The sequence below is a fragment of the Carassius carassius genome, chromosome 27 (genome assembly GCF_963082965.1).
Source record: "Carassius carassius chromosome 27, fCarCar2.1, whole genome shotgun sequence".
Taxonomy (NCBI): Eukaryota; Metazoa; Chordata; class Actinopteri; order Cypriniformes; family Cyprinidae; genus Carassius; species Carassius carassius.
The window spans coordinates 9,331,917-9,355,802 of NC_081781.1; the positions used below are offsets into that span (position 1 = coordinate 9,331,917).

Genomic DNA, 23,886 nt, shown 5'->3' on the forward strand with positions numbered 1-23,886 from the left:
GTAATAATAAAAATATATTAGTGCCTAATATGTTCCAATGCAATCACTTCCCCCTGGATAAAATCAAGTTCAGTCCTACATTATTTCCAACTAAATATTCTGTTTTGAATTACTTCACTTTATGGAAGTAAAGCACATTGCGTATGCCATTTCACATTGTTAAATGTGCAAATTAAACGTGCTTAAACCAGTTACAATAAGCATAATGAGAAATAAAAGTGGCATTTCCTTCAGTGAGGCCAACCACAAATAAGTTTCCTCGGATCACTATGTTTGAGCTCCAAGAACAGGTCATAAAAAACCCAGTGCTTCTTATAAATGTTCTTTTACGAGAATCAATTTCAGAATGAAGTCAACAATTAGGAAATCTCTAATTGCACTGCAGGGAGAGCAGAGGCTGCTGATTCACATTAATGTTGGAATAATATATATTCCTTGGATTTTTTCCCCACAAGATAAACATGATTGTATCCTTTTACTATTGATTGATATTTTAGAGTGATTTATTCTGATCAATATTTTTAAGAGGTTGATGGGTAGAGCTAAAATTCCTTTGCAGTATAAAACAAATCTATGTTAATATATGTTGGTTTTGTTGTTTATAATTGGTCAAATAGCTATTTGTATCATTCAACCAGGTGGTTCCTAGCAGCGACGTGCAGATTCTTCAGAAGGGCAGAACTCTCAAGCTGTTGAAAGCGGCTGTTGTAGATGCTGGGCGCTACACCTGCAAGGCCATCAACATTGCTGGAAGCACAGAGAGAGACTTCTACTTAGATGTATTGGGTACACTGCAAAATGTTGTTTCATTTAAAGTTATTCTGTACTGACATCCACTTATTGTTGTCTTTCCAAGCTGGTTTTACATCTCATTATATGGTTTGCCTCCTCATAGTTCCTCCTACTATAATTGGGACAGTTGGGTCACGTGACCTCTCTGCCGTGCTCAATCAGGAGATCAATCTGGAATGCAGGGTCAAAGGTGATCCCTTTCCCACAATTCAGTGGTACAAAGACAGGAAGTAAGTTACTCCACAAAGCTTTGTAAAGAACACTTTCACTAAAAAGTTGCATCTTATTCACTATCCACCCAAAACCCAGTCTAACCAGGCACTAAATGCATTGAAATATTGCCCTGCTGTAAGTTTGTTGTCAGCATTTCAAGTGTAAATATTTGACAATGCAAATCAGGCTTCTTACAGTTTCACAAAACCCCTACCCGACACAATTAATGTTGTGCTTTTAGCACTCAGGGAAAGCAGGTAAATGAATTTTGGCATAACCCCAGCACAGGTTTGGGAATTCTTCTTGTAGAAAATGGCTTTTTACATTAGCGTCAATACCTTATTTGCTTGATTCCTTTTGTAAATCAGATATTAAATCACTTACAGGCAAATATTGGGGGCATAATTAATTTTCAGTGAATTCACTCCTGATTCTTATATTTTGAAACAATACTAAGATAATTTGCTATTATCTGTCCCTTTAACTCTTTGTTTTAGGCCTGTGTTTTTGGGTGACCCCAATATTGAAGTTTTAAACAGAGGACAGCAGTTGAAGATAAAGAATGCTCGCTTAGGTGACCAGGCACGATACCAGTGTAGTGCCACCAACGCAGCAGGAAAACAGTCAAAGGATTTTAACCTCAGTATCTTTGGTAATTTAGTATTTTTTTCTTAACAACAACAGAATAAAAAATCTGAATTTCACATAATAGATTATTGTCTTTCCATTCTACCCACTCAGTACCACCCAGTATTAAGGGAGGAAACATGACTTCTGAAGTAACAGTTCTTGGTAATTTGGTGACTCTGGAGTGTGAGGTTCGGGGTGTGCCACTCCCTGCCATCACATGGTACAAGAACGGAGAGGTCATTCTGTCCAGCAGACATGCCCAGTATGTGGACCGAGGACAGTTCCTCAAGATCTCAAGAGCTCAAGTGTCAGATGCTGGACAGTACACCTGTAAAGTCACCAGTATAGCAGGCACCGCTGAAAAAGTTTATGAGCTGGATGTCTATGGTGAGGACTCTCACAATCAAAAAAAAAATAAAAAAAGAGTTTCTTTTCCAGGCCTGTACATTTCTATAATCAATGTTCATATTTAGTTACATATTTTATTTGCCTAGAAATAGTAACACTTGTTCATGTTTCCTTTTTTGCATCATTCAGTCCCTCCCTCCATCACTGCCGGTTCTGATGGTCCCACAGACCTGAAGGTTGTGCTTAGTAAATCTCTGATTTTGGAGTGTGAGGCTGAAGGTCACCCTCCTCCCTCACTGACCTGGCTGAAGGATGGTTCACCGGTGGCTGTAAGAGAGAACCTGCATGTTCTGGAGCAGGGTCGCAAACTTGAAATCCTCAGTGCTCTTCCATCTGATGCTGGTCGATATGTATGTGTGGCTACCAGCGTTGCTGGAGAGAAGGAGATCAAATATGACGTCAGTGTCTTAGGTATATGCACACACATTTACATTTTTGTAGCGATCTATTAAAAGTCAAGAGAAGTCACCTGAATTAAAAAACATTCTGTAATTTAAAATCTCAAGTCATTTCATCCTTCACTATCCACACGAATCAGGAAGTTCGGCATTTTGTGTTTTTGTGTGCATGAGCCAGACAGATCTTGTCTCGATCTGCACATTGATCTTGTGAGCATCTGGACACCATTATGGTCCTAATACATGTGTCCAAAATACCAGCACAATCACTCAGTCCACATTTGTGTTGCACCAGGGTAATGGGATTGCAGGAAATCAACAGCAAGGTGTTTTACGAGCCTATAAACTGGTTAACATCAAATGAAGGAAATGTATAAAAGATTCAGTGAGATTAAAGGATGATTGTAGAGGCTGTATCCGATGATGTGACCCATGTGGCATTCGTTAACTCTCTGTGTGTTTTCATTATGTGAGTTTGTTACACATTATTTAAAAGACACGGTTGATTCGTGCATTGTTTGGTTTACGATTCCGGAGATGCTGTAGCGTCTGAAAATACTTTTGTTTGTGTTTATTCAGTTCCTCCTGTTGTGGATGGGGCAAGTGAAACCACAGATGCCACAGTCATCCTCAACAATATCCTAGAGCTTGAGTGTTATGCTACAGGCACACCTACGCCAACCATCACGTGAGTACACATGCACATATATTCAAACATATACCGAATTGAAAAGTCGCTCATCTTCATCTGTCTCTCTCTCTTTTTTAAGGTGGCTGAAGGATGGTGTGGCGGTGAGGCAGGGCGAAGGGGTGCGGATCACGTCAAATGGCCGTCGATTGGTCATCTCACGTGCTCAGGTGTCTGATACAGCAATTTTTCACTGTGTAGCGACTAACGAGGCTGGAGAACAAGAGAGAGAATTTAAAGTATCTGTACATGGTAATCATTTATTTTATTTCTAGCTAATGTTTGTGTTTGATGTTTCCCTCATCTGCTCACAGAAGTAAGGTCAAAGGTGACTTTTTTAAGTTCCTCTAAGTTACAGACACATTTCAGGTATTTTTATGGTAAAATGTAATGTAAAATTTAATTTTTTAATTATTTGATATTTGTCTGTCAGTCCCCCCAACTATCCGTTCTACGGGTGCAGCTGAGAGATCTGTGGTCCTCCACATGTCAATCAGCCTCCAGTGTGTGGTCAGTGGAACTCCACCTCCCAGCATCACATGGCTCAAAGATGGCCGTCCTGTGGACACCACACAAGAGTTTCTGAAGGTCAGACTTTAAAGCATGACAGAAGCCTTTCAAAATAAATAAGTGTTTGAGGAGGTTTAAATAACCACATATATCATCTCCTCTCTCTTTATCTCTCTGTCTGGCATGTAGCTGGAATCTGCAGGTAGGGTTTTGCACATAAAGAAGGCCAGACTAGACGATGCAGGGAAATATACGTGTGTGGCAACTAATGCAGCAGGCGAGGCACAACAGCACATTCGCCTCAATGTGCATGGTAGGAAATATACTTAAAAAAAAACAAGATGGCATGGGCATTTTAACTTCTAGTTAAAAAGTTAAAAGTTAATTGTGTATATTTCAGAAAACCTGTTAAAATAACAATATTTGTATTAATTAAATTATATTATGATTATTCTCATGACAATTTAACACAATTACACACATTTACTTATCATTTCTTTACATTAATGCTAAAAATCATCTCATTAATTTAAATATTTAAATTATTTTAATTAAAAATAATTTTGATTATAATAGTTTAATTGCAAGTTTATGTCATGTTACTATAATGTAATTTAAGCTGATTCTACAAAAAAAAAGAGTATTACAGTGATGAGAGTTAAAACAAATGTATCCATTTATTTTTATTAATTTATTTATATGTATGTATTTTATTAGTTTGTATTTATTAATCTATGTTTATATATATTAAGTTAATATGCATTTCAGTAAAAATGTACATGTGTTTTATAGAACCTCCCAGCATCCAGTATGCTGGACAGACTCTCAATGAAACCATCCTTGCTGGCTTCCAAATTCAGCTGAAGTGTAAGGCAACAGGAAGTCCTTTGCCAGGTGAATCTTACTACATTTCCTCTTTTTTAGGGCAATATCAAATACTGGCTAGTAACCGTTTACAAACATACATGTGGTGTAGTTTCTTCTCTCATGCCTTTTCTGCTGCAGCTGTGACGTGGTATAAAGACGGTCGTCCATTGACGAGTGCTGCAGGAGTAAACTTTCTGAGCAGAGGTCAGGTGCTAGAGATTGACCGTGCACAGGTGTCAGACGCTGGCCTCTACAAATGTGTGGCCATTAATGTGGCTGGCAGCACTGAGCTCACATACAGTCTGCAGGTATATGGTGAGTGTGTTTGTGTGTTTATCACTAAACAACATTTCAGTCAAAAGTTTGGCTATAATCAACTTTTTCTTAAAATACTCCTTTTTTGGTTTGGATTATCTAACACTCTTTGTATGTCTCCATTAGTTCCTCCTTCTATTTCTAGTAAAGGAGGAATGATAACAGTGGTGGTGAATGACCCAGTCAGGTTAGAGTGTGAAGCCTCAGGAGTTCCCATGCCCAGCCTTACATGGCTCAAAGAAGGCAGCCCTGTCTCCAGCTTTTCAGATGGAATCCAGGTCTGTATTTGTGGGACTTTGGATGCTTTCCTGCATATATAGCCATATATATATTCACAATTAACTCCACTTAAAAGTTTTAAACAGGCTGCATCAGTTTTCAATTTCCTCTTTTACTAGGTATTGGTGGGTGGCAGGGTGTTGTCGTTTGTTAGTGCACAGGTCAGTGACACAGGCCATTACACTTGTGTTGCTGTGAATGCAGGTGGAGAACAGCACCGAGAATATGACCTACGTGTGCACGGTGAGCTCAGAAGACACACTCACTCCTAAATCCTAAATCTTCATTCTTTTGAAATTTCTATCCAAGAATCCTGAAAAAAAACATTAAAGGTGTCCACAAAAATATCAAGCATCACATTTATTTTTTGTAACATTTATAATAGTAAGAAATGTTTCTTGAGCACCAAGTCAGCATATTAGAATGATTTCTGAAGGATCATGTTACACTGAAGGCTGGAGAAATGACTGCTGAAAATTCAGCTTTGCCATCACAAGAAATATATTAAAATAGAAAACAGTCATTTTAAATTATAATGATATTTCACAATAAAAATTTTCAAAATTAAAGAATACAGTCTTAGTGAGCATGAGAAACTTTTTATCTGCATGTGTCTGTGTCCTTCAGTGCCACCCAACATCATGGGTGAGGAGGTGAACCAGACTGTTCTGATGGGTCAGTCAGTCCAGCTGCATTGTCAGAGCGATGCCATCCCTCCACCTGCATTGAGCTGGCGGAAAGATGGTCGACCACTCTATAGAAAACCAGGTCTGAGCCTGTCAGAAGATAGCAGCTTACTGAAGGTACAGTACATCCATCAACCTATAAGCTGCCTGTAAGTTCTCTTTCATCATCTTGTGTTTGAGATCCATGTATGGGAAGAGTATTCATACCTGACCTCTGCAGAAGCATCCAATTTTTCCTCAATGGAGGAAAAGAGACTGAATACTCTGTGTCCTGGTCATGCATTACAGATGTATATAACCATTACCAGTGCTTTCCGGAAGAGCAACCATTTATTTCATGGTCGCACCATTACAAGGGAATTCCCATATTTAAGCAACGCCTCTCAAATTGGCTTGTAGTATCTATAGCTTTGGCATACGAATCGAAGGGAGTGCAGGCCTCAGGAAACATCAGAGCTCATTCTATGAGAGACTTAGCCACTTCTTGAGCCTTTTTCAGGGGAGTGTCACTGCAGGACATCTGCTCCCCTGCCAGCTGGGCTTTTCTTCATACGTTTGTGCGTCACTACCAACTGGATATCACTAAAACCTCGGTAGCACATTCAGTTTTACGGATGGGGTCTTCATAGCCCCTCCTTTGTTATATTCCCTCCTCCCTTTATATTTACATATTGTAATAAAGGAACAAGTGGTGAATGGGCCAGCAGGCCACACAGATTCATGTCACCAAGCATGCATTTTTTATTTGTGTTGCTGGGTTTATTTACATTTGTGTGCCACATACTTGTTTCATGTTCTGCATGCACACATCAGTTATGTGTATGTGTCCGGGTTACCAGGTTCATGATTATGGGTCTTGACACGACTGTCATTACCCCGGTTCTCTGAAACATAGAGTGGAGAGATCCACCAGCTGTGCCCTGCTTGCCCCACAATAGGCAAATATACTTACTGGAGAATAGCAGCGTTGCATCCGTTATATGCTCTCAGGTAAGGGGGCGGGGCCTTATCATGCATTGGCTGCACACTTCTGTCTGTCTAGCTAGACTTGGTGTTATTGGATGCTTCTACAGAGGTCAGGTACGTATGCCCTTCCCTTAGGTGGATCTCTCCAGTCGATGTTTCAGAAAACTGGGGTTACGACAGTAACCTATTGTTTTGAGGTGGGCCAACAAGCAACAACCTAGCAACCACCCACAATATCATGGGAACCATGTAGCTACACCCTGTAAATTAGTTTCACCACCCCAGCATCAAAGTTTGGCTATTGAATCTGTAAATGGTTTAAATTTGGCCTATTGGTTGGTTAAAATTAATTTCTTTATCCTGTTCTAAAATAGCAAGTGAAGGGCATTTTGGATTGTTGTTCTTCTCATTTAAGAGTCTTAGGATGATATTGATTTTATAATTGATTTGTGTTTGCAGATTAACAGTGCTCAGGTCCAGGACACAGGCAGGTACACATGTGAGGCAACCAATGTTGCAGGAAAAACTGAGAAGCACTATAACTTGAACGTGTGGGGTGAGTACTTGAAAATATACTTGAATATAAACTCTGAATTGAGTCAAGTGTAATGTATACTGTTTTTCTTTCTCTCTCTGTTATTTGTTTTCCCCCAGTTCCTCCCAGTATCCGTGGATCTGATGAGGTGTCTCCTCTGACTGTGATTGAGGGTGGTCTCATCGCGCTTGTGTGTGAGTCCAGTGGGATTCCTCCTCCCAGCCTCACCTGGAAGAAAGATGGTAAGACTTTTCATTCTCACCATCCTCCTCGTCACTATCCTCATCATATTTATTGTCATTTGCTAACTCATACTCCATGATCCTTAAGGTATTTGAACAAACTCTTAACCTTAAGTTTAATCATTATTTTATGTGTGTCTCAGGATCAGAGCTGAAGGGAGACTCTCGTGTGCGCGTTCTCTCTGGTGGGCGTCAGCTGCAGATTTCTAGTGTTGAGAAGGCAGATGCTTCCTCTTACACATGTCTGGCCTCCAGTACAGCTGGCAGTGCAATGAAAGAATACAATCTGCAAGTTTATGGTACATTTTTTTTGTCTCACATTATTTATTACAGGCACTAAAACTAGAACTGGACAATTAATAGATATTGTTATGAAAAAGTAAATCCACAAAATCAATATTTAACTTTTGAGTAATTTTAGATATTCACAATCTGCATATTCTGCATGTGTCTGTATGAATTAGGGGCACAGTTTGATCTACTGTAAATTTTTCTTAACTCCAAACAGTTCATCCCTCCATCAGCTCCTCAGCTCAGAATGAGGAGACAGTGACGCGAGGTGGGGATATCACTCTGCAGTGTGAGGCAGACGGGGTCCCCAGACCTGCCATTTCATGGATGAAAGATGGTAGACCCCTGAGCACTGGCCGCAGGGCTCAAATACTTAATGAAGGCAGACTTTTACGCATCCAGGATGCTCAAGTGGCCGACACTGGTCGATACACCTGTATTGCTGTCAATGTGGCAGGACAAGCTGACATAAAATATGATGTCAATGTTCATGGTGAGAAAAACAGTCAAACTTTGTATAGTTTTTCTGAGCCAACAGTTTTCTAAAAACTCTTCTTAATTTCCACTGGTCTTCCAAACTTTTTAGTGATTCATGCGTATTATTTTATTATTTTATTTATTTTTAATTAATTAATTTTAATTAATTTTTTAATATTACATCTATTCTTTTCTAACTATTGTTCAAAATACTATAGGGGTGTTATGGTACACAAATATGACGGTTTGGTACATACCTTGGTTTTGGCATCATGGTTAAGTATGGTTTTGGTACAGCAGGAGGAAAAACCTAAACATAAAATGGCTTCTTTTTTATTAAACAGTGGTTTAATAAAAGTGGAACAAATATCTCTTTCTTTTAAATGAAGATAATTATAATAAAAATTTTCCTAGGGATAAAAATCTACCTCAGCTTCTGCTCTGAACTATAAAGAGCCCTTTTACATTACTATAAGGTTACGATTAACAACTTAAATTCAATTACTATTTATTTTTAAATATAACAACACTCAAATTATTTATTTTTAATACAAATATGTAATTGCACATAAAGTTTTGAAATTAACTTCTAAATGATAAAATTTCTATTTGTTGTTGAAATATATTCATTTGCATAGTGACTGTTGTAAATTTTCATATTCATCCTTCGTATGAGAAGTTAAACCCAGCTCCTGATTTATTAAAAATCCCACAATGTCCTTCGAAAAAGAGTAGGGGTGTAACCCCACGGCATCCTGGTTAAATTTGCCCAATGGCCTCTGTCCATCACGATGGCCTCCTAATCACCAACATATTCTGATTGGCTTCATCACTCTCCACAAATAAGCTGGTGTGTGGTGGACATTCTGGCGCAATATGGCTGCCATTGCATCATCCAGGTGGATGCTGCACACTGGTGGTGGATGAGGAGTTTCCCCTTCTATGTAAAGCAATTTGATTAACCAGAAAAAGCGCTATATAAATATAAGAAATTATTATTATTAATTAAAATTATAATTATAAAAGATTTATTTAAACATACTACATTAAATAATTAAGACATCACTAACAGGTAAAGTAAAATAAAATGAGTATGTAGTCTAATATTTAGCTAAATGCTTCTCTCTAGACTTCATTTCTCTAGCAAACAAATGAGCTGTGGACAATGATGACTTGTCGGAGGTAAATGAAATGCTACATTACATTTTGTTTACAAGCTGTTTTATTGATGTCTTTCTGCAGTTGAAACCCTGATTGAGCATTTACATGAGGCATGAGATGTTCAGTCATGTTTATTTCACATTACAATTAATAGTAAAGAGGAAGGGATGATCTCACTCAGTCCTGCCATTTGAACTGAGGTGTTTATACATCAATCTGTCACACCACATCAAAGAGCATCAAAACCGCATTTATTGTTTGAATTTCCAGAAATTTTTTTTACCTAATTTGAAAGATGAGACTTTGTTTCTCATCAAAAGTAATAATAAATAAAACGGGAAGTTTCCAATGAAGTTCCACTCATGCAGTGGATCAAATGATGCTGTGTTTTTTCAGTGCACATGAAACCCAAACCTGAGAGACCTGTATCAAATAATTTTGGTACGAATATGTATACCTTTACACTCCTATAACACTAGCAAAAGTCACTTTTCAGATCACTATTTAAGTAATACTACCAATATACTTATGTATAGTGATTTTTTTTGTCATTCACATACATTCACATTTAATGTGTATCATCTCTTCAGTTCCTCCCACCATCATCGGACAGACACAGGTGCCTGAGAATGTGAGTGTCGTTGTGAAGAACCCAGTTGTTCTCACTTGTGAAGCTTCTGGAATGCCACCACCATCCATCACCTGGCTCAAAGACGGCCAGCCGATCAGCACGTCTAGCTCTGTTTGGGTCATCTCAGGTATCAACAACTTCTTCAATGAATGCTTTTGTCTTGATCCAAAATCTCTACACCACTGAGTCTAGGTAAAAAGCCCAGTACCAGTTAAAGGATTATGTTAACCAGGTGTAATAACTCAAGTTGGTGTAACAAGATAGCTTCAGTAAGCAGCCAAATGCCACAGATCAGTGTTTAACTGGAAAGAAAAACAGCTAGACAGATGTTCTTGTATTTGAACATGCAACGACTCTACATTAAGGACTTCCAGTGTAAACAGAGACTGATCCTCCGCCAGCAGCAAGTATGAGGTACATCGATCATTGTAACCTCAGACATCGTAAAACACCGGAGGTCACCTGCGCAAAATGAACCACATTGTAAATCATCTGTGCTGAGCTATTCTAAGACTGTCCATCTGCATGTCAAAGACAAGACATGAAGCTGGACAGAAAACAGGAGAAAAATATGCAGAATAGGCACATTATTGATCACATATTCACAAGTGTGCCTATATAGACAAGCTCCTCCATAGATACTGTATATCATTTCTGGCTGACCACAAACTCTTTTCCTCATTATAAGAAAGAGAGACACCGGGGAAGAAAAGAGAGATACTTATTTGTTCAGGTGATCAGCTTAGCTCTCTCCTAGGGAGTGATAATTACTCGTTTAAAGAGTGAAAATGGGAGGTTTGACTTGTGTTGACGGGTTAAGCTCTGTTTGAACAGCTGTTAACTTGAGCTCTCTCGTTTCATTCCAAACAATAGGGACATTTATGAAGCCTGTTTTTTTTTCTGGGACAAATTGAAACTTGCTTGATTCATTTTGCAGCTGCATCTCTCCTCTGAATAAATCTTGCACTCTTGATTTATAGCTGATTAAGTAATTCCCTAAGAGAAGTATATGCGGCCTATCCCTTTAACTCAGTGTGCAGAAATCATTCCCTCATTCAGCCACCTGTGAGTCTGATATATGTCTGTAATTGTCTCAGGTGGACGAGGCCTGCGCTTGATGCATGCCGCAAGTGAGGATGCTGGGAGATACACCTGCATCGTTTCCAACTCTGCAGGAGAGGAGCGGAAGAATTTTGACCTAAATGTCCTGGGTAACACAGCACTATACATGGGACAGTTTTGAAAATTTAATTTAGTCATAAATGAACACAGCTTTTATCAATTTCAAAGCCTCAATACAGTTGCCAGAATATATTGATATTAGTAATAGTGTGTCACTTAATATTATCTTAAATCATCTTTGTTCTGTCAACCTCAGTGCCACCTAGCATTGTAAATGAAGGCACAGTGGAGGATGTGAAAGTGAAGGAAAGTCAGAGTATCATTTTGGCTTGTGAGGTCACTGGTAAGTGACAGACCACAAGATTACTTTGCTTATCTAGATTTTGTGTTGATCTCTTCCTCCTGTTAACCAATTCTTTGGGTGGTCTAGGTAATCCAGTGCCGGAGATTACATGGTTGAAGGATGGGCAAGCGCTGACTAGCGACTCAAGGCTGCAGGTGATGTCAAATGGGCGTTTCCTGCAGATCAATGGATCACAGGTTGCTGACACAGGCAGGTATAGCTGCCTGGCCTCTAACAGCGCTGGAGACAGGAGCAGACACTTTAACCTCAATGTGTTAGGTATGTTTGGGCAGGAGGTATTACTACGTCTTTTTGTGGTCTCGTGTGTGGACTTATTTATGTTTCTGTCACCAGTTTCTCCCACCATTGCTGGTTCTGGTCCAGAAGGTTCAGCTGAAGAGGTTACTGTGACATTGAATAGTCCTACCTCTCTTGTTTGTGAAGCCCGGTCATACCCCCCTGCCATCATCACCTGGCTCAAAGACGGCGCAACCTTTGAATCCAGCCGCAACGTCAGGGTACTACCAGGTCAGATCTCAACCCTAAAAATTTAACTTTGGCAAAATAAATAGATATAAAAAAATTAATTTACAGCTTAACTATGTGTCTTTTGACAGGTGGTCGCACTTTACAGATCTTGAATGCTAAAGAAGAGGATGCTGGGAGATACACATGTGTGGCGACTAATGAGGCTGGAGAGACTCTCAAAAACTATGAGGTCAAAGTTTTCAGTACGTATGAGAGCTGAGCTACATTGCCACCTTTTGGCGTGGAGGAATATAGCATTTTTTATGTGTCAGTTATCTGTAACCTATTTATATATATGTTCCTTTCCTGCAGTCCCTCCAGTTATCAATAAAAATCACATCCCAGGAGAGAGTCTGTCTCCTAAAGAGGTGAAAATTAAAGTTAACAACACCCTTACACTGGAGTGTGAGGCTCAGGCTATTCCGACACCTACGCTGTTGTGGTACAAGGACGGCCAGGTGAAAAACATGTACAGTATATCAAGAAAACTTTGTTTTTAACTCTTATGGGAATATTGAGTTTTCACTATACTCTATTTCTCTCTGTAGATCTTGAAAGCAGACGGTCACCTCACTATCACAGCAAATGGTCGTATCGTTCAGATAAAACATACTCAGGTGTCCGATACAGGTCGTTACACCTGTGTAGCCACCAACATCGCTGGAGAGGATGAGAAGGACTTTGATGTAAATATACAAGGTGAAAAGGGTTTTACAAGTTCAGAATGCAGAATTAAATAGTCTACATGCACACTACCATCCAAACTGTATATATATATATATATATATTTTTTTTTAAAGAAGGTTTTGTGGGTACATACAAAAAGACAAAAAAAGTTGAGAAGCACCAATTTTAAGGAGCATGTCTCCCCCTAGTGGCTGGTTTATATACATATATTATCGTCTGGATCTCATTTTTAGCTTGTTTTTAAACCTTTTATCTGTGGATTTTGTTTGGTAATTTTCAGGCTTTATCTCTGTCTGTAACAGTAAAATCCTGTCTTTGTCTCAGTGCCCCCTAGTTTCCGAGGCTTTGGAGACTCTGACACTGGTAATAATGGAGACGTGAAGGATGTGATACTAAATAATCCCATCTCCCTATTCTGTGAGACCAATGCCGTCCCCCCTCCCATTCTCACCTGGTACAAAGATGGACACCTGCTGACCTCTAATGATAAAGTACTCATCCTGCCTGGTGAGTGGCTAATTAGCAACATTTTGATTATATATCATGGTAAAATAGTTTGTTTAATATATTGATGCATTGATACTATATCTTCCATATCAGTGTATAAGAATTTAATATGTTTTTATGTTGTATTTCTTAATCAGGCGGAAGAGTCCTCCAGATACCTCGAACCCAAGCAGAGGATTCTGGCAGATACACTTGTGTGGCTGTGAATGAGGCTGGAGAAGACTCAATCCAGTATGATGTTAGAGTGTTGAGTGAGTTCAATATGAGTATTAACCTTTCTTTCTTAAATGCTAAACAATACAACAGCAACAACTAAAACTATTGTGCATGTTTACATATTTGTGTCATTACATTTGTTAGTACCGCCCTCGATTCGCGGAGATGATGGTGACCTGCATGATGAGATCACAGTGCTGGTGAACAAGACCACATTACTGGAGTGTCAAGTGGATGGGAGTCCCACTCCTAAAATCAGCTGGATCAAAGACAGTCAACCCCTTACCCCAGACAACACACACAGACTTCTGTCCAATGGCAGGACACTGCAGGTGAGAGAAAATCAACTGTGATGCAACAGTGACAGTTGCATCATCATTATTTTGCACACGTGTGTGTGCTTGTGCGTGTGTGTGTGTGTGCTATTAATATTTATATTAGGAATTTTTATTGACTTTATTTTAGCATATATATTAATTGGTATAATTGTTGTGTGTGTTTGTGTTACAGATTTTAAATGCACATGTGACAGATACAGGACGTTATGTGTGTGTAGCTCAAAACTTAGCTGGAACAGCAGAGAAGTCCTTCAACCTCCATGTGCATGGTAAGTATCTATAAATAAAACCTGTGTCATGGCTCTATTATGCAACTGTCACAACCTAGTAGCTTACGTTTTATCTTATAATTGCTGGTATCCTGTTTGTTGTCAGTTTCTCCCTCCATTGTTGGCATCAGAGAGGAGAATGTGACAGTGGTGATGAATAACATTATATCTCTAAACTGTGAGGCCACTGGATTGCCACCTCCCACCCTCAGCTGGTTCAAAGATGGGAAACCCGTACAGGCCAGCTCCAAAGCACTCATAATGCCTGGTACACATGCAAACAAATAAGCTCACTCAAACATTATAGAAGGACTACATAGTGTAGCCTAAATTAATTAATTGCCATATAAATTGCCTTTCCTCTGCTCCACCTCTTATTCTCATTCTCTGTCTCTAGGTGGTCGTACTCTACAGATCCTGAAAGCAAAGATGTCTGACGGTGGGAAATACAGCTGTGTGGCCATCAACCAAGCTGGAGAAGCCCAAAAACTCATTTATCTTACAGTATATGGCAAGTAAAGCATGTCTCTGCAAAACTTTTCAAAGGTTAAGAAAATACTTGTCGGAGTAAGGCATACAAATGTTAATTTTAATATGACAAACTAAATATTGTAACATTTCTAAAAAGTCAGTGATCTAAATTTTTGGTGTACAATTTCCTAGTTCCCCCTAGTATCAGACACAGTAGTGGAGATCTTCCAGTGGTGGTAAATGTCCAGGTGGGCAAATCTGTTACTCTGGAGTGTGAATCTAATGCAGTGCCTCCTCCCATCATTACCTGGTACAAAAATGGACGTCCCATCACTGAGACTGTCAACCTGCGCATACTGGCTGATGGACAAATGCTGGAACTGAGAGAAACAGAGGTGAGTGTGAGAAAATTAGCAAGTGATAGTTTTATCATGGTGGTGAGTTTTGTAGTAAACATTACCATCTCTACCGGCTCTATGCTGCTCATTGGTAGACTACAGGATCAATGAGTAGCATAGAGCGTACTCTAGCGGCTGTAGACGGTAATGTTTTCTCTTGGTTCATTACTCATGGTTCATTTCAAATTAATTTTGATAAACAAGTCGCACCTGACTATAAGTCGCAGGACCAGCCAAACTATGAAAAAAAGTGTGACTTATAGTCTGGAAAATACGGTGTGTATATATATATATATATATATATTATTATTATTATATTTTTTTATTATATTTTATAAGTATCAATGCCTCTTTCTCTCTGTCAGGTGTCAGATACAGGCCAGTATGTCTGTAAGGCCACAAATATAGCAGGTCAAGTGGACAAGAACTTCCATCTCAGCATCCATGGTGAGAAACAAAACATTTATATTATAAATATTTCATATTTTAATGAATATATTTTGTAACATCATACAATTATTTACTGTTATTTTTATAATTTTAATACATCCTTGCTGAATTAAAGAAAACAAATCTTATTGACCCCACACTTTTGAATGGTATCACACTTTGGCATTATGATTTTGTTTAGCCCACTATTGTTTATGTTAAGTCTCTGTGCAATCTGTGTGCAGTTCCCCCACGGCTGGATGGCCCAGCAGTGGAGCGTGTGGTGGAAACCATCAGTAATCCTGTCACTTTCGCCTGTGATGCTACAGGGATCCCTCCTCCCTCGCTCACTTGGTTAAAGAATGGCAGAGTGATTGGTGAGAGAGACAATCTACAGATTTCTTGAGCTTTACGTTTCTGTTAAAGTTAACTCATGCATGTTTTTATTCTTTTTCTAGAGAATTCGGAGTCTCTGGAGATGCATATCCTGTCTGGGGGCAGTAAGCTGCAGATTTCCCGCTCGCAGTTATCTGACAGTGGCACTTACACCTGTGTGGCATCCAATGTTGAGGGAAAGGCCCGCAAAAACTACCATCTTACAATACAAGGTACAAGAAAGCATTATTAAACATTAAATATAGTAGTTGTTGTTGTCGTTGTTTTTTTAATAAACCACATTACCATCTGTTTTGTGTGTGAGCCAGTCCCACCAAACATCAAAGGATCTGAGTTACCTAGTGAAATGAGTGTTCTGCTGAACGATAGCATCCAGCTGGTTTGCCGTGCTGAAGGAAATCCAAGCCCTGAGATCCAGTGGCTGAAAGATGGAAAGACACTTAGCAGAACTGCTCAGAAGAACATCAAGTGAGAGAAGATTTTTGTGTCATTATGCTATTAAACTATCCAGTGTGTTCTCTGCATACTCATATGCATACTCAAGTCATAAGTACATCTTATGTCCTTTTTTTTTTTTTCAGAATCAGCCCTGATGGCAGCACACTGACCGTGACAGCCGTCCACACATCTGACAGTGGAAAATACACTTGTGTGGCCACCAATCAGGCTGGAGAGGAAGACCGTATATTCAACCTAAATGTCTATGGTGAGTGGTGTCCAACATTTGTCATTACACAGCTACAGTCTTCCCAGACATTTGATAGCTGCATGTTTTGTTCCCAGTTCCTCCTCTGATCCAGGGGAATGGGCCTGCTGCCAAGGAACTGACCACGGTGCTGGACAGCTCAATAAATATCGAGTGTGTAGCTAGTGGTTCTCCGCCTCCGCAGCTCAACTGGCTGAAGAATGGTCTGCCGCTTCCAGTTTCGTCTCAGATACGACTGCTGTCTGCTGGCCAAGTCCTCCGGTAAGAGATCTGACAGGTTTGAAACATGATGATCCCAGGGTGGGAAATGTATTTTTTCCCCCCTCAGTCACACCTTGCTTAAATGTCTTAAATTTGTGATGAAGGCTTACATTTTATAAGCCATTTCTATTTCAAACATTGTTTTCACTACAAATGTGAAAAATAAACCAATGTTATTTTAGTATTATTTATTTAATTTCATATTATTTATTCATAATTGTTATTAACCTATATATTTTAATTGTTTTACTAATTTGTTATGTGCTTTTTAGTATGTGTTATGTTTATTTAAGTGTATTTTTATTTATTTATTTATTTAATTAGTTTTAGTCATTTTAGTACTTTAACTGAAACATAGATATTTCAGTTAGTTGACAAGGTAACTGTATTTTGTGTTTCTGTATTTTATTAATTAGGTTTTCACATAATGATTATAATTTATAAGATAATTTATTCTATTTCAGTTTTATTTCAGTTAACAGTCAATACTTGTAATAATTTTAGTTGCAGTAACAACACTGAATTGCACACTTGCACAAAGTACTACAAATGGTGTTAATGTCCCACTCTAAAAAGTGCTGGTGATTCATAATACTAAATGCTTGTCATCTTATTTTCATTTTTTGGTGTTAGCATTGCTCGTGCACAGGTTTCAGATGGAGGTAGCTATACTTGTGTGGCCTCCAACAGAGCTGGAGTGGACAACAGACACTACAATTTACAGGTGTATGGTGAGTTAACCTGTTTGCATTTCCAAAGATCAAATTTAGGTGCATTTACAGTGAAAATGTTCATTTAAATTACAAATTTGTCTGCTATTTCTAATATTTTACTGTTTTTAAGTACTGAAGTCATTAATGAATTATGCCATTTTTCTCAGTTCCTCCCAGTCTGGATGGAGCCAGCAGTACAGAAGAAATAATAGTTGTGAGGGGAAACACAGCCTCTTTCATCTGCATTGCAGATGGAATGCCTAGTCCGACTATTACTTGGCTAAAGAATGGTGCAGCAATGCCTAAAGATGCTCACCTGTCACTCCTCAACCAAAACAGCACCCTGCAGATTTTCCATGCAAGAGTCAACCACACCGGACGCTACACCTGTACAGCACATAATCAAGCTGGAGATGCAAGCCGCCACTTCAGCCTCAAAGTATTGGGTGAGAGAATGTGCAACAAAACAAAATGACTGGACTGACTCCTGTCACAGACTCATTGACATCTATCCCTGTCTTTCAGACCCACCACGGATCAACGGCTCTGGTGCACCTGCTGAGGTCTCTGTGGTTGTGAATCATGTCCTGGAGCTGGTTTGTGAAGCTGATGGCATACCTTTACCCACACTGACCTGGCTGAAGGATGGCCGGCCACTGCCTCAGACAGATAGTATACGGCTCCTCAGAGATGGAGAGGTGCTCAGAGTTGCTTCTGCTCAGGTAGGAAATAAAAATGTTGTGTCAAAATGGGCAGTAGCATTCCTGTTCCTGTCTTGTTTTAGTTGTTGCTCAAGTGTTAAAAATTCCATAATCACATTGTACCAATCACATTATGGGGCGGCAGTGGCTCAGTGGTTCATGTAGGTTGTCTATAAACCGGAAGGTTGGTGGTTCAATCCCCGGCTCCACCTCACCAAGTGTCGAGGGTGTCCTTGAGCAAGACACCTAACCCCAGCTGCTCCCGACGAGCTGGATGGCGCCTTGAATGGCTGACACCGCAGTCGGTGTGTGAATGAGTGTGTAAATGGGTGAATGTGAGGCAAATTGTAAAAAGCGCTTTGGATGGCCATGTGGTCTGTTGAAAGCGCTTTATAAATGCAGTCCATTTACCATTTACTGTGCTACTTGAACGTTATTCCCTATGTTTTTCCTTCTTCTGCTGACTTGCATGTTTACAAACACATGTAGGTGGAGAACACTGGAAGATACACATGTTTGGCCACCAGCCCTGCTGGAGATGATGATAAAGAGTTTCTTGTCAGAGTACATGGTGGGTCTTAAAAGCAGTTGTTTTCCATTGTTTCAAACTAATGTCACATCACATAACTTACTTAAAAACAATCTTTTCCAACAGTTCCACCCAACATTGCTGGTGACAGAGGTGTGCAAGATGTGTCTGTCCTGCAAAACAGACAGGTGACCCTTGAATGTAAATCCGATGCAGTTCCACCCCCAACCCTTACCTGGCTTAAAGATGGAGCACCTCTGAAGGTATTCAATGAAAACAACATTCAATATTAAAGCCTGTAGAGTTACAACACTTCTGATGTGACAGATGAGGTTTGAATTTCAAATAGCAGTAATGAAAACACCTCTATAATAAATTGCCTATGTTCCTTATTTGTAAGTTGCTAAATTGATCTAGTAAATGTATAATGCAAATGTAGACAGATTTTTTCATGTTTATATTCCTGTTATAGATTTTATAACTTTCCTCCTTAAATACAAGCCGAAGAAGTTTTTAAATCAGAGAAATTGTACTTTTTACTTAACTTTTTTACTATATTAAAAAACATTTTACATATACTCTGCTATTAATATGTTTTTAAAAGAACTATGATAGCAAAGTTGATTATAAAGGAGACATATGCATTTATGTTAATTAGCTATTGCAATGCTTTCTCTAGATGTCTCCACGGATACGTGTTTTGTCCAGTGGTCGTTACCTGCAGATCAACAATGCTGAGCTGGAAGATGGTGCCCAGTACACTTGCGTGGCCAGCAATGTTGCTGGAGAAACCAGACGCCACTTCAACCTTAGTGTCAATGGTGACCAGCAATTTCTACATATGTTGAGGCACTTTGAGCAGGGAAAATATTGTGGGTTTATGTCTATGAGCATATGTACAGTGTAAGCTAAAATAAACATTTTCTTTGCAGTCCCTCCTACAATAAAGGACGGTCCTCAGTCTGTGTCAGTTCATATTAATCAACTGGTGGTTCTGGAGTGTGACGTGAATGGAGTACCCGCTCCGCGCATTACCTGGAGGAAGCATGGAGCCATCCTGGCAGGAAACAACCCCAGGTCAGCACTCAGCAGCACAGATCACTTGAGTGTTTCACAGCTCTCAGTTTTGTTCATGGCGAATAACAAACACCCAATACGTTTAGGTACAGGTTTGGTGAGGATGGTTCACTTCACATCCTCTCAGCACAGGTGACAGATACGGGACGCTACCTTTGCATGGCCACCAACCAGGCAGGCACAGATCGCAAGAGAGTAGATCTGCAGGTTTATGGTGAGTTTTGAAATATATGCAGTGAACTTATTAAATCTTAAATATGTCTGTTGCTTTTCATGTACATTTACACATGAATGCATTTGAGAGATACTTTTATCCATTTCATTCTAGGAATACATGTTTATTAGTTCATGTGTTTGCATATCACTATTTTAAATATCTTGTTTATTAAATATGTTAGGGAACTGTCCTGACATACAGTAAACACAGATGTTCTCTTTCACTCCAGTGCCACCCTCTATCACCGAGGGTCCCACTAGCATCACTGTGACAGTCAATGTCCAGACCACGCTATCCTGTGAGGCCACCGGCATCCCCAAACCCTCCGTTCGCTGGACCAAAAATGATCAACCCCTTAACACTGACCAGAACCAGAATATGTACAGGTTCAGCCAGGTTTTCTCCCTCTCCTCTTTTCACCTCTGACTGTATCCAACCAAATGAGCATTACTCTTAGTTTGGGTCAGAGTAGGACCCTAATGCTTAATATCGCACAATAAGACACTTGAGATTCATGATTGCATCCGGTTTATCAGTTTGCATTCTGTCCTCAGGCTGTTGTCGTCAGGCTCTCTGGTTGTCATCGCACCCACAGTAGAGGACACAGCACTGTACAAGTGTGTTGTATCTAATGAGGCAGGCCAGGACAGCCGAGCCATTCAGCTGATTGTACATGGTGAATCCCTTCTTCTGTTTATGACATCTGTATTTGACTTTCAGGAGGACTGAATGTTTATTTCTCTCTACAGTTCCTCCTTCGATTGCTGATGAGGCCACAGAGCTGGTGGTAAGCAGACTGTCCCCGGTGATCATTGGCTGCACTGCCTCTGGAGTGCCTCATCCAGTCCTATACTGGAGCAAAGATGGATTGAGACTAACTAAAGATGGAGAGGGCTATACGATATTACCGTCAGGTGAGCTTTATGTAGTAACAGTGTAAAAAACAAAATCAATTGAAGTTTGAAGTTGATCTGAATGTTACAGTTCTGTTTCCTTGGTTTCTCTTAGGTCCTCTTCAGATCACAGCTGCAGATCTGAGTCACTCAGGTCGTTACTCTTGTGTTGCCAAGAACGCTGCAGGCACCGCCCACCGACACGTTCAGCTCACAGTACATGGTAAGAGATGTACAGAAACAGTAAAACCCAACATGCTTCTAAAAGAACCACTTAAAGGGTTTTTTTTGTGGCTAATAAGATTGAATATAGCAAATTCCCATTTCTGGCTCCACATTTATTTTCCTATTTACAATATTTGTCACTTTGTCATTTTTTTCATTTAATAATTGTCTGTATTTATATTTTATAGAACCTCCGGTAATACAGTCACACCCCTCAACATTGGATGTGATTTTGAATAACCATGTGACCCTGCCCTGCAGAGCAACAGGCTCCCCTCGCCCAACTATCACCTGGCAGAAAGAGGGCATCAACATCTTTACTGCAAGTGAGAACAAAAGCTGTGCCACTGTAGGCATTATCAGCAAGCTTTTCATCTCTTTACAGTAGCATTTAATTACTAAATTTAATTAAATAATAATTTATTATTTAAATAAATATTTAATTGATTGTATATAGTTAATTCTCAATCTACCCAATTATAAATAGTTATATTGTATCAAAACTTTGGGTTCAATACATTTTTTGTAATGTTTTAAAAAGTCTTTTATGTTCACCAAGGCTGCAAAAAGTTCTTTATTATAGATGTTTAAAACATATTTTTGTGTGTGACTTTATTGGATGAATAGGAAGTTCAAAACAACAGCATTTATTCGAAAAAAAATATATTATATATATTTTTTTAAATCATACTGACCACCAAACCTTTGAATTGTAATTTAATTATTAATTATTAAGTGATTAATTTAATCGCTTTATTTCTTTCATTATCAGGAGGCGATTTTACAGTGCTCCCCAATGGCGGCCTGCAGATCTCTAAAGCCAGAGTGGAGGATTCTGGAACCTACATGTGTGTGGCTCAGAATCCAGCAGGCACTGCACTGGGGAAAACCAAACTCAGAGTGCAGGGTGAGACACACATTGGCTGTGATGATAATTAAGATGTCTGTTGGAAGTGGTCTATGAAGTGTTCTAAATTCTATTTTTCTTGTAGTGCCCCCTGTCATAACATCTGACATCAAGGTGTACACTGTGGCACTAGATGCATCTGTAACTCTGCAGTGCCACACAGAGGGTTTCCCCACTCCCTCTATCACCTGGTACAAGAACGGGCAGCTGCTGAGTGAGTCTGTGCAGCAGCGAGTCCTCAGCACAGGAGCACTGCAAATCGCCTTTGCCCAACCTGGAGATACAGGCAGATACACCTGCACTGCTGCTAATGTTGCTGGAACCACCAGTCTGGAGATGAGCCTCACTGTACAGAGTGAGTCAAGAGATTAGATGGATTTATTTCAAAAACCAAGATAATTTAACTGATTGATAAAATTGATCAATGCATTTACCATCTGGTAGAATATTTATAATAGTAATAATAATAACTAGTAAAATGTTGGTAAACCAGCTTTTAAATGATTGTTTATTAATTATTTCATTTATTTTATTAATAATCAAATAATAAATAAATAAAATAAGCTATACAGGCCTAATACATAAATGTTTATCTTCGTCTCAGTACCTCCCTCCATCCGTGAAGGAATATCAGAGGTGTCTGTGGTGGAGAATACCCAAGCTTTGCTTACCTGCGTGGCAGATGGAGTCCCACAGCCCAACATCACTTGGGAGAAAGATGACATTGCACTTTCCGACACCACCGGAGAATACACAGTCCTGCCCACGGGAGAGCTGCTCATAGACTCTGCACAGGTCAGAGTCCCAATCTTCAAACTGCTTATTTTCAAAATGTGTGCATACTCTGACAGTTTTCTGAGACATCTCTCTGTGAATATAGCCTGAAGATTCTGGGAGTTACACGTGTGTTGCCACCAACTCAGTTGGGCAGGACAGTCGTACCATTGGTCTGTCCATCCACACACATCCAGCCTTCACTGAACTCCTGGGGGATGTGGCTCTCAACAAGGGAGAGCGCCTCCTGTTGACCTGTGGAGTCACTGGCATTCCTCCACCAAAGATCACATGGGCGTTCAACAACAATATCATCCCTGGTATAGATCATCCCTCTAACTGAGCCTACAAATACCCACAGTTTGCATCCCCTGTAGTTCAGGACTATTAGTTATGCTGCTTGTGTCAATAGACTGTTATGTGAATATAAGGAAAGTATTGTTTCTATTCACAGCCCAGTATGATCGTGTTAATGGCCACAGCGAGTTGGTGATTGAGCGTGCGAGTAAAGATGACTCGGGCACTTATTCCTGCATGGCTGAGAACAGCGTGGGATCCATCAAATCTCTGGGATTTGTCTATGTTAAAGGTAAACATCTGCATTCTATTATATGATTACATTTTCTGCTTTTAAAATCAAAAGGAAGTGCAGTGTGAATAACCTGAATCTCTTGTCCACTTTTTACAGAACCACCAATAATAGACGGAGATGCTCATTCAAATCGCATTGAGCCCCTGGGAGGGAATGCCATCCTTAACTGTGAGGTACGAGGAGACCCTCTGCCCACCATCCAGTGGAGCAAAAAAGGCATCAATGTGCAAATAAGCAACCGAATCCGCCAGCTTGACAACGGATCTCTAGCCATCTACGGTACAGTGGTAAGCAAACACAGCACACTGCAGTCACAGATACAGCTGCTAAATGGAAAAGCATATAAACTACACTGCTTGATTTACCCCAATTGTTTTTTACTCACGGGATGTTGTTCCAAAATAAACTATTTCTTTAACTTTTATAGTGTCCATTACCTGCATATTTTTTCTTCTGTGTATAATAATTATAATTTAATAATTAAAAATAATTGTTAAT

At 39.5% G+C, this 23,886-nt stretch overlaps 1 protein-coding gene across 1 annotated transcript in view; it reads left to right on the top strand.

Annotated features, from left to right (window-relative positions):
* The window catches only part of hmcn1 (hemicentin 1), an 81,656-nt gene that overhangs the window by 41,726 nt on the left and 16,044 nt on the right, over window positions 1-23,886 (top strand). The window contains exons 28-85 of the mRNA XM_059512538.1: window positions 639-786; window positions 896-1,022; window positions 1,503-1,657; window positions 1,747-2,022; window positions 2,173-2,454; window positions 3,021-3,129; window positions 3,212-3,381; window positions 3,563-3,717; window positions 3,829-3,952; window positions 4,432-4,533; window positions 4,645-4,821; window positions 4,948-5,099; window positions 5,220-5,343; window positions 5,728-5,903; window positions 7,212-7,308; window positions 7,407-7,529; window positions 7,673-7,828; window positions 8,038-8,313; window positions 10,049-10,216; window positions 11,187-11,300; window positions 11,468-11,554; window positions 11,642-11,833; window positions 11,909-12,082; window positions 12,172-12,285; window positions 12,395-12,540; window positions 12,631-12,781; window positions 13,094-13,276; window positions 13,414-13,527; window positions 13,637-13,824; window positions 14,003-14,099; window positions 14,206-14,367; window positions 14,497-14,610; window positions 14,763-14,965; window positions 15,334-15,415; window positions 15,643-15,774; window positions 15,856-16,005; window positions 16,102-16,261; window positions 16,375-16,499; window positions 16,577-16,760; window positions 17,394-17,491; window positions 17,641-17,919; window positions 17,999-18,195; window positions 18,664-18,745; window positions 18,830-18,966; window positions 19,383-19,524; window positions 19,636-19,780; window positions 19,867-19,994; window positions 20,227-20,383; window positions 20,552-20,673; window positions 20,747-20,911; window positions 21,006-21,113; window positions 21,304-21,441; window positions 21,888-22,022; window positions 22,108-22,377; window positions 22,627-22,817; window positions 22,903-23,116; window positions 23,251-23,385; window positions 23,485-23,675. Of these exons, the coding sequence (XP_059368521.1) occupies window positions 639-786; window positions 896-1,022; window positions 1,503-1,657; window positions 1,747-2,022; window positions 2,173-2,454; window positions 3,021-3,129; window positions 3,212-3,381; window positions 3,563-3,717; window positions 3,829-3,952; window positions 4,432-4,533; window positions 4,645-4,821; window positions 4,948-5,099; window positions 5,220-5,343; window positions 5,728-5,903; window positions 7,212-7,308; window positions 7,407-7,529; window positions 7,673-7,828; window positions 8,038-8,313; window positions 10,049-10,216; window positions 11,187-11,300; window positions 11,468-11,554; window positions 11,642-11,833; window positions 11,909-12,082; window positions 12,172-12,285; window positions 12,395-12,540; window positions 12,631-12,781; window positions 13,094-13,276; window positions 13,414-13,527; window positions 13,637-13,824; window positions 14,003-14,099; window positions 14,206-14,367; window positions 14,497-14,610; window positions 14,763-14,965; window positions 15,334-15,415; window positions 15,643-15,774; window positions 15,856-16,005; window positions 16,102-16,261; window positions 16,375-16,499; window positions 16,577-16,760; window positions 17,394-17,491; window positions 17,641-17,919; window positions 17,999-18,195; window positions 18,664-18,745; window positions 18,830-18,966; window positions 19,383-19,524; window positions 19,636-19,780; window positions 19,867-19,994; window positions 20,227-20,383; window positions 20,552-20,673; window positions 20,747-20,911; window positions 21,006-21,113; window positions 21,304-21,441; window positions 21,888-22,022; window positions 22,108-22,377; window positions 22,627-22,817; window positions 22,903-23,116; window positions 23,251-23,385; window positions 23,485-23,675 (9,003 nt within the window). The remainder of the gene's footprint in view (window positions 1-638; window positions 787-895; window positions 1,023-1,502; window positions 1,658-1,746; window positions 2,023-2,172; window positions 2,455-3,020; window positions 3,130-3,211; window positions 3,382-3,562; window positions 3,718-3,828; window positions 3,953-4,431; window positions 4,534-4,644; window positions 4,822-4,947; window positions 5,100-5,219; window positions 5,344-5,727; window positions 5,904-7,211; window positions 7,309-7,406; window positions 7,530-7,672; window positions 7,829-8,037; window positions 8,314-10,048; window positions 10,217-11,186; window positions 11,301-11,467; window positions 11,555-11,641; window positions 11,834-11,908; window positions 12,083-12,171; window positions 12,286-12,394; window positions 12,541-12,630; window positions 12,782-13,093; window positions 13,277-13,413; window positions 13,528-13,636; window positions 13,825-14,002; window positions 14,100-14,205; window positions 14,368-14,496; window positions 14,611-14,762; window positions 14,966-15,333; window positions 15,416-15,642; window positions 15,775-15,855; window positions 16,006-16,101; window positions 16,262-16,374; window positions 16,500-16,576; window positions 16,761-17,393; window positions 17,492-17,640; window positions 17,920-17,998; window positions 18,196-18,663; window positions 18,746-18,829; window positions 18,967-19,382; window positions 19,525-19,635; window positions 19,781-19,866; window positions 19,995-20,226; window positions 20,384-20,551; window positions 20,674-20,746; window positions 20,912-21,005; window positions 21,114-21,303; window positions 21,442-21,887; window positions 22,023-22,107; window positions 22,378-22,626; window positions 22,818-22,902; window positions 23,117-23,250; window positions 23,386-23,484; window positions 23,676-23,886) is intronic.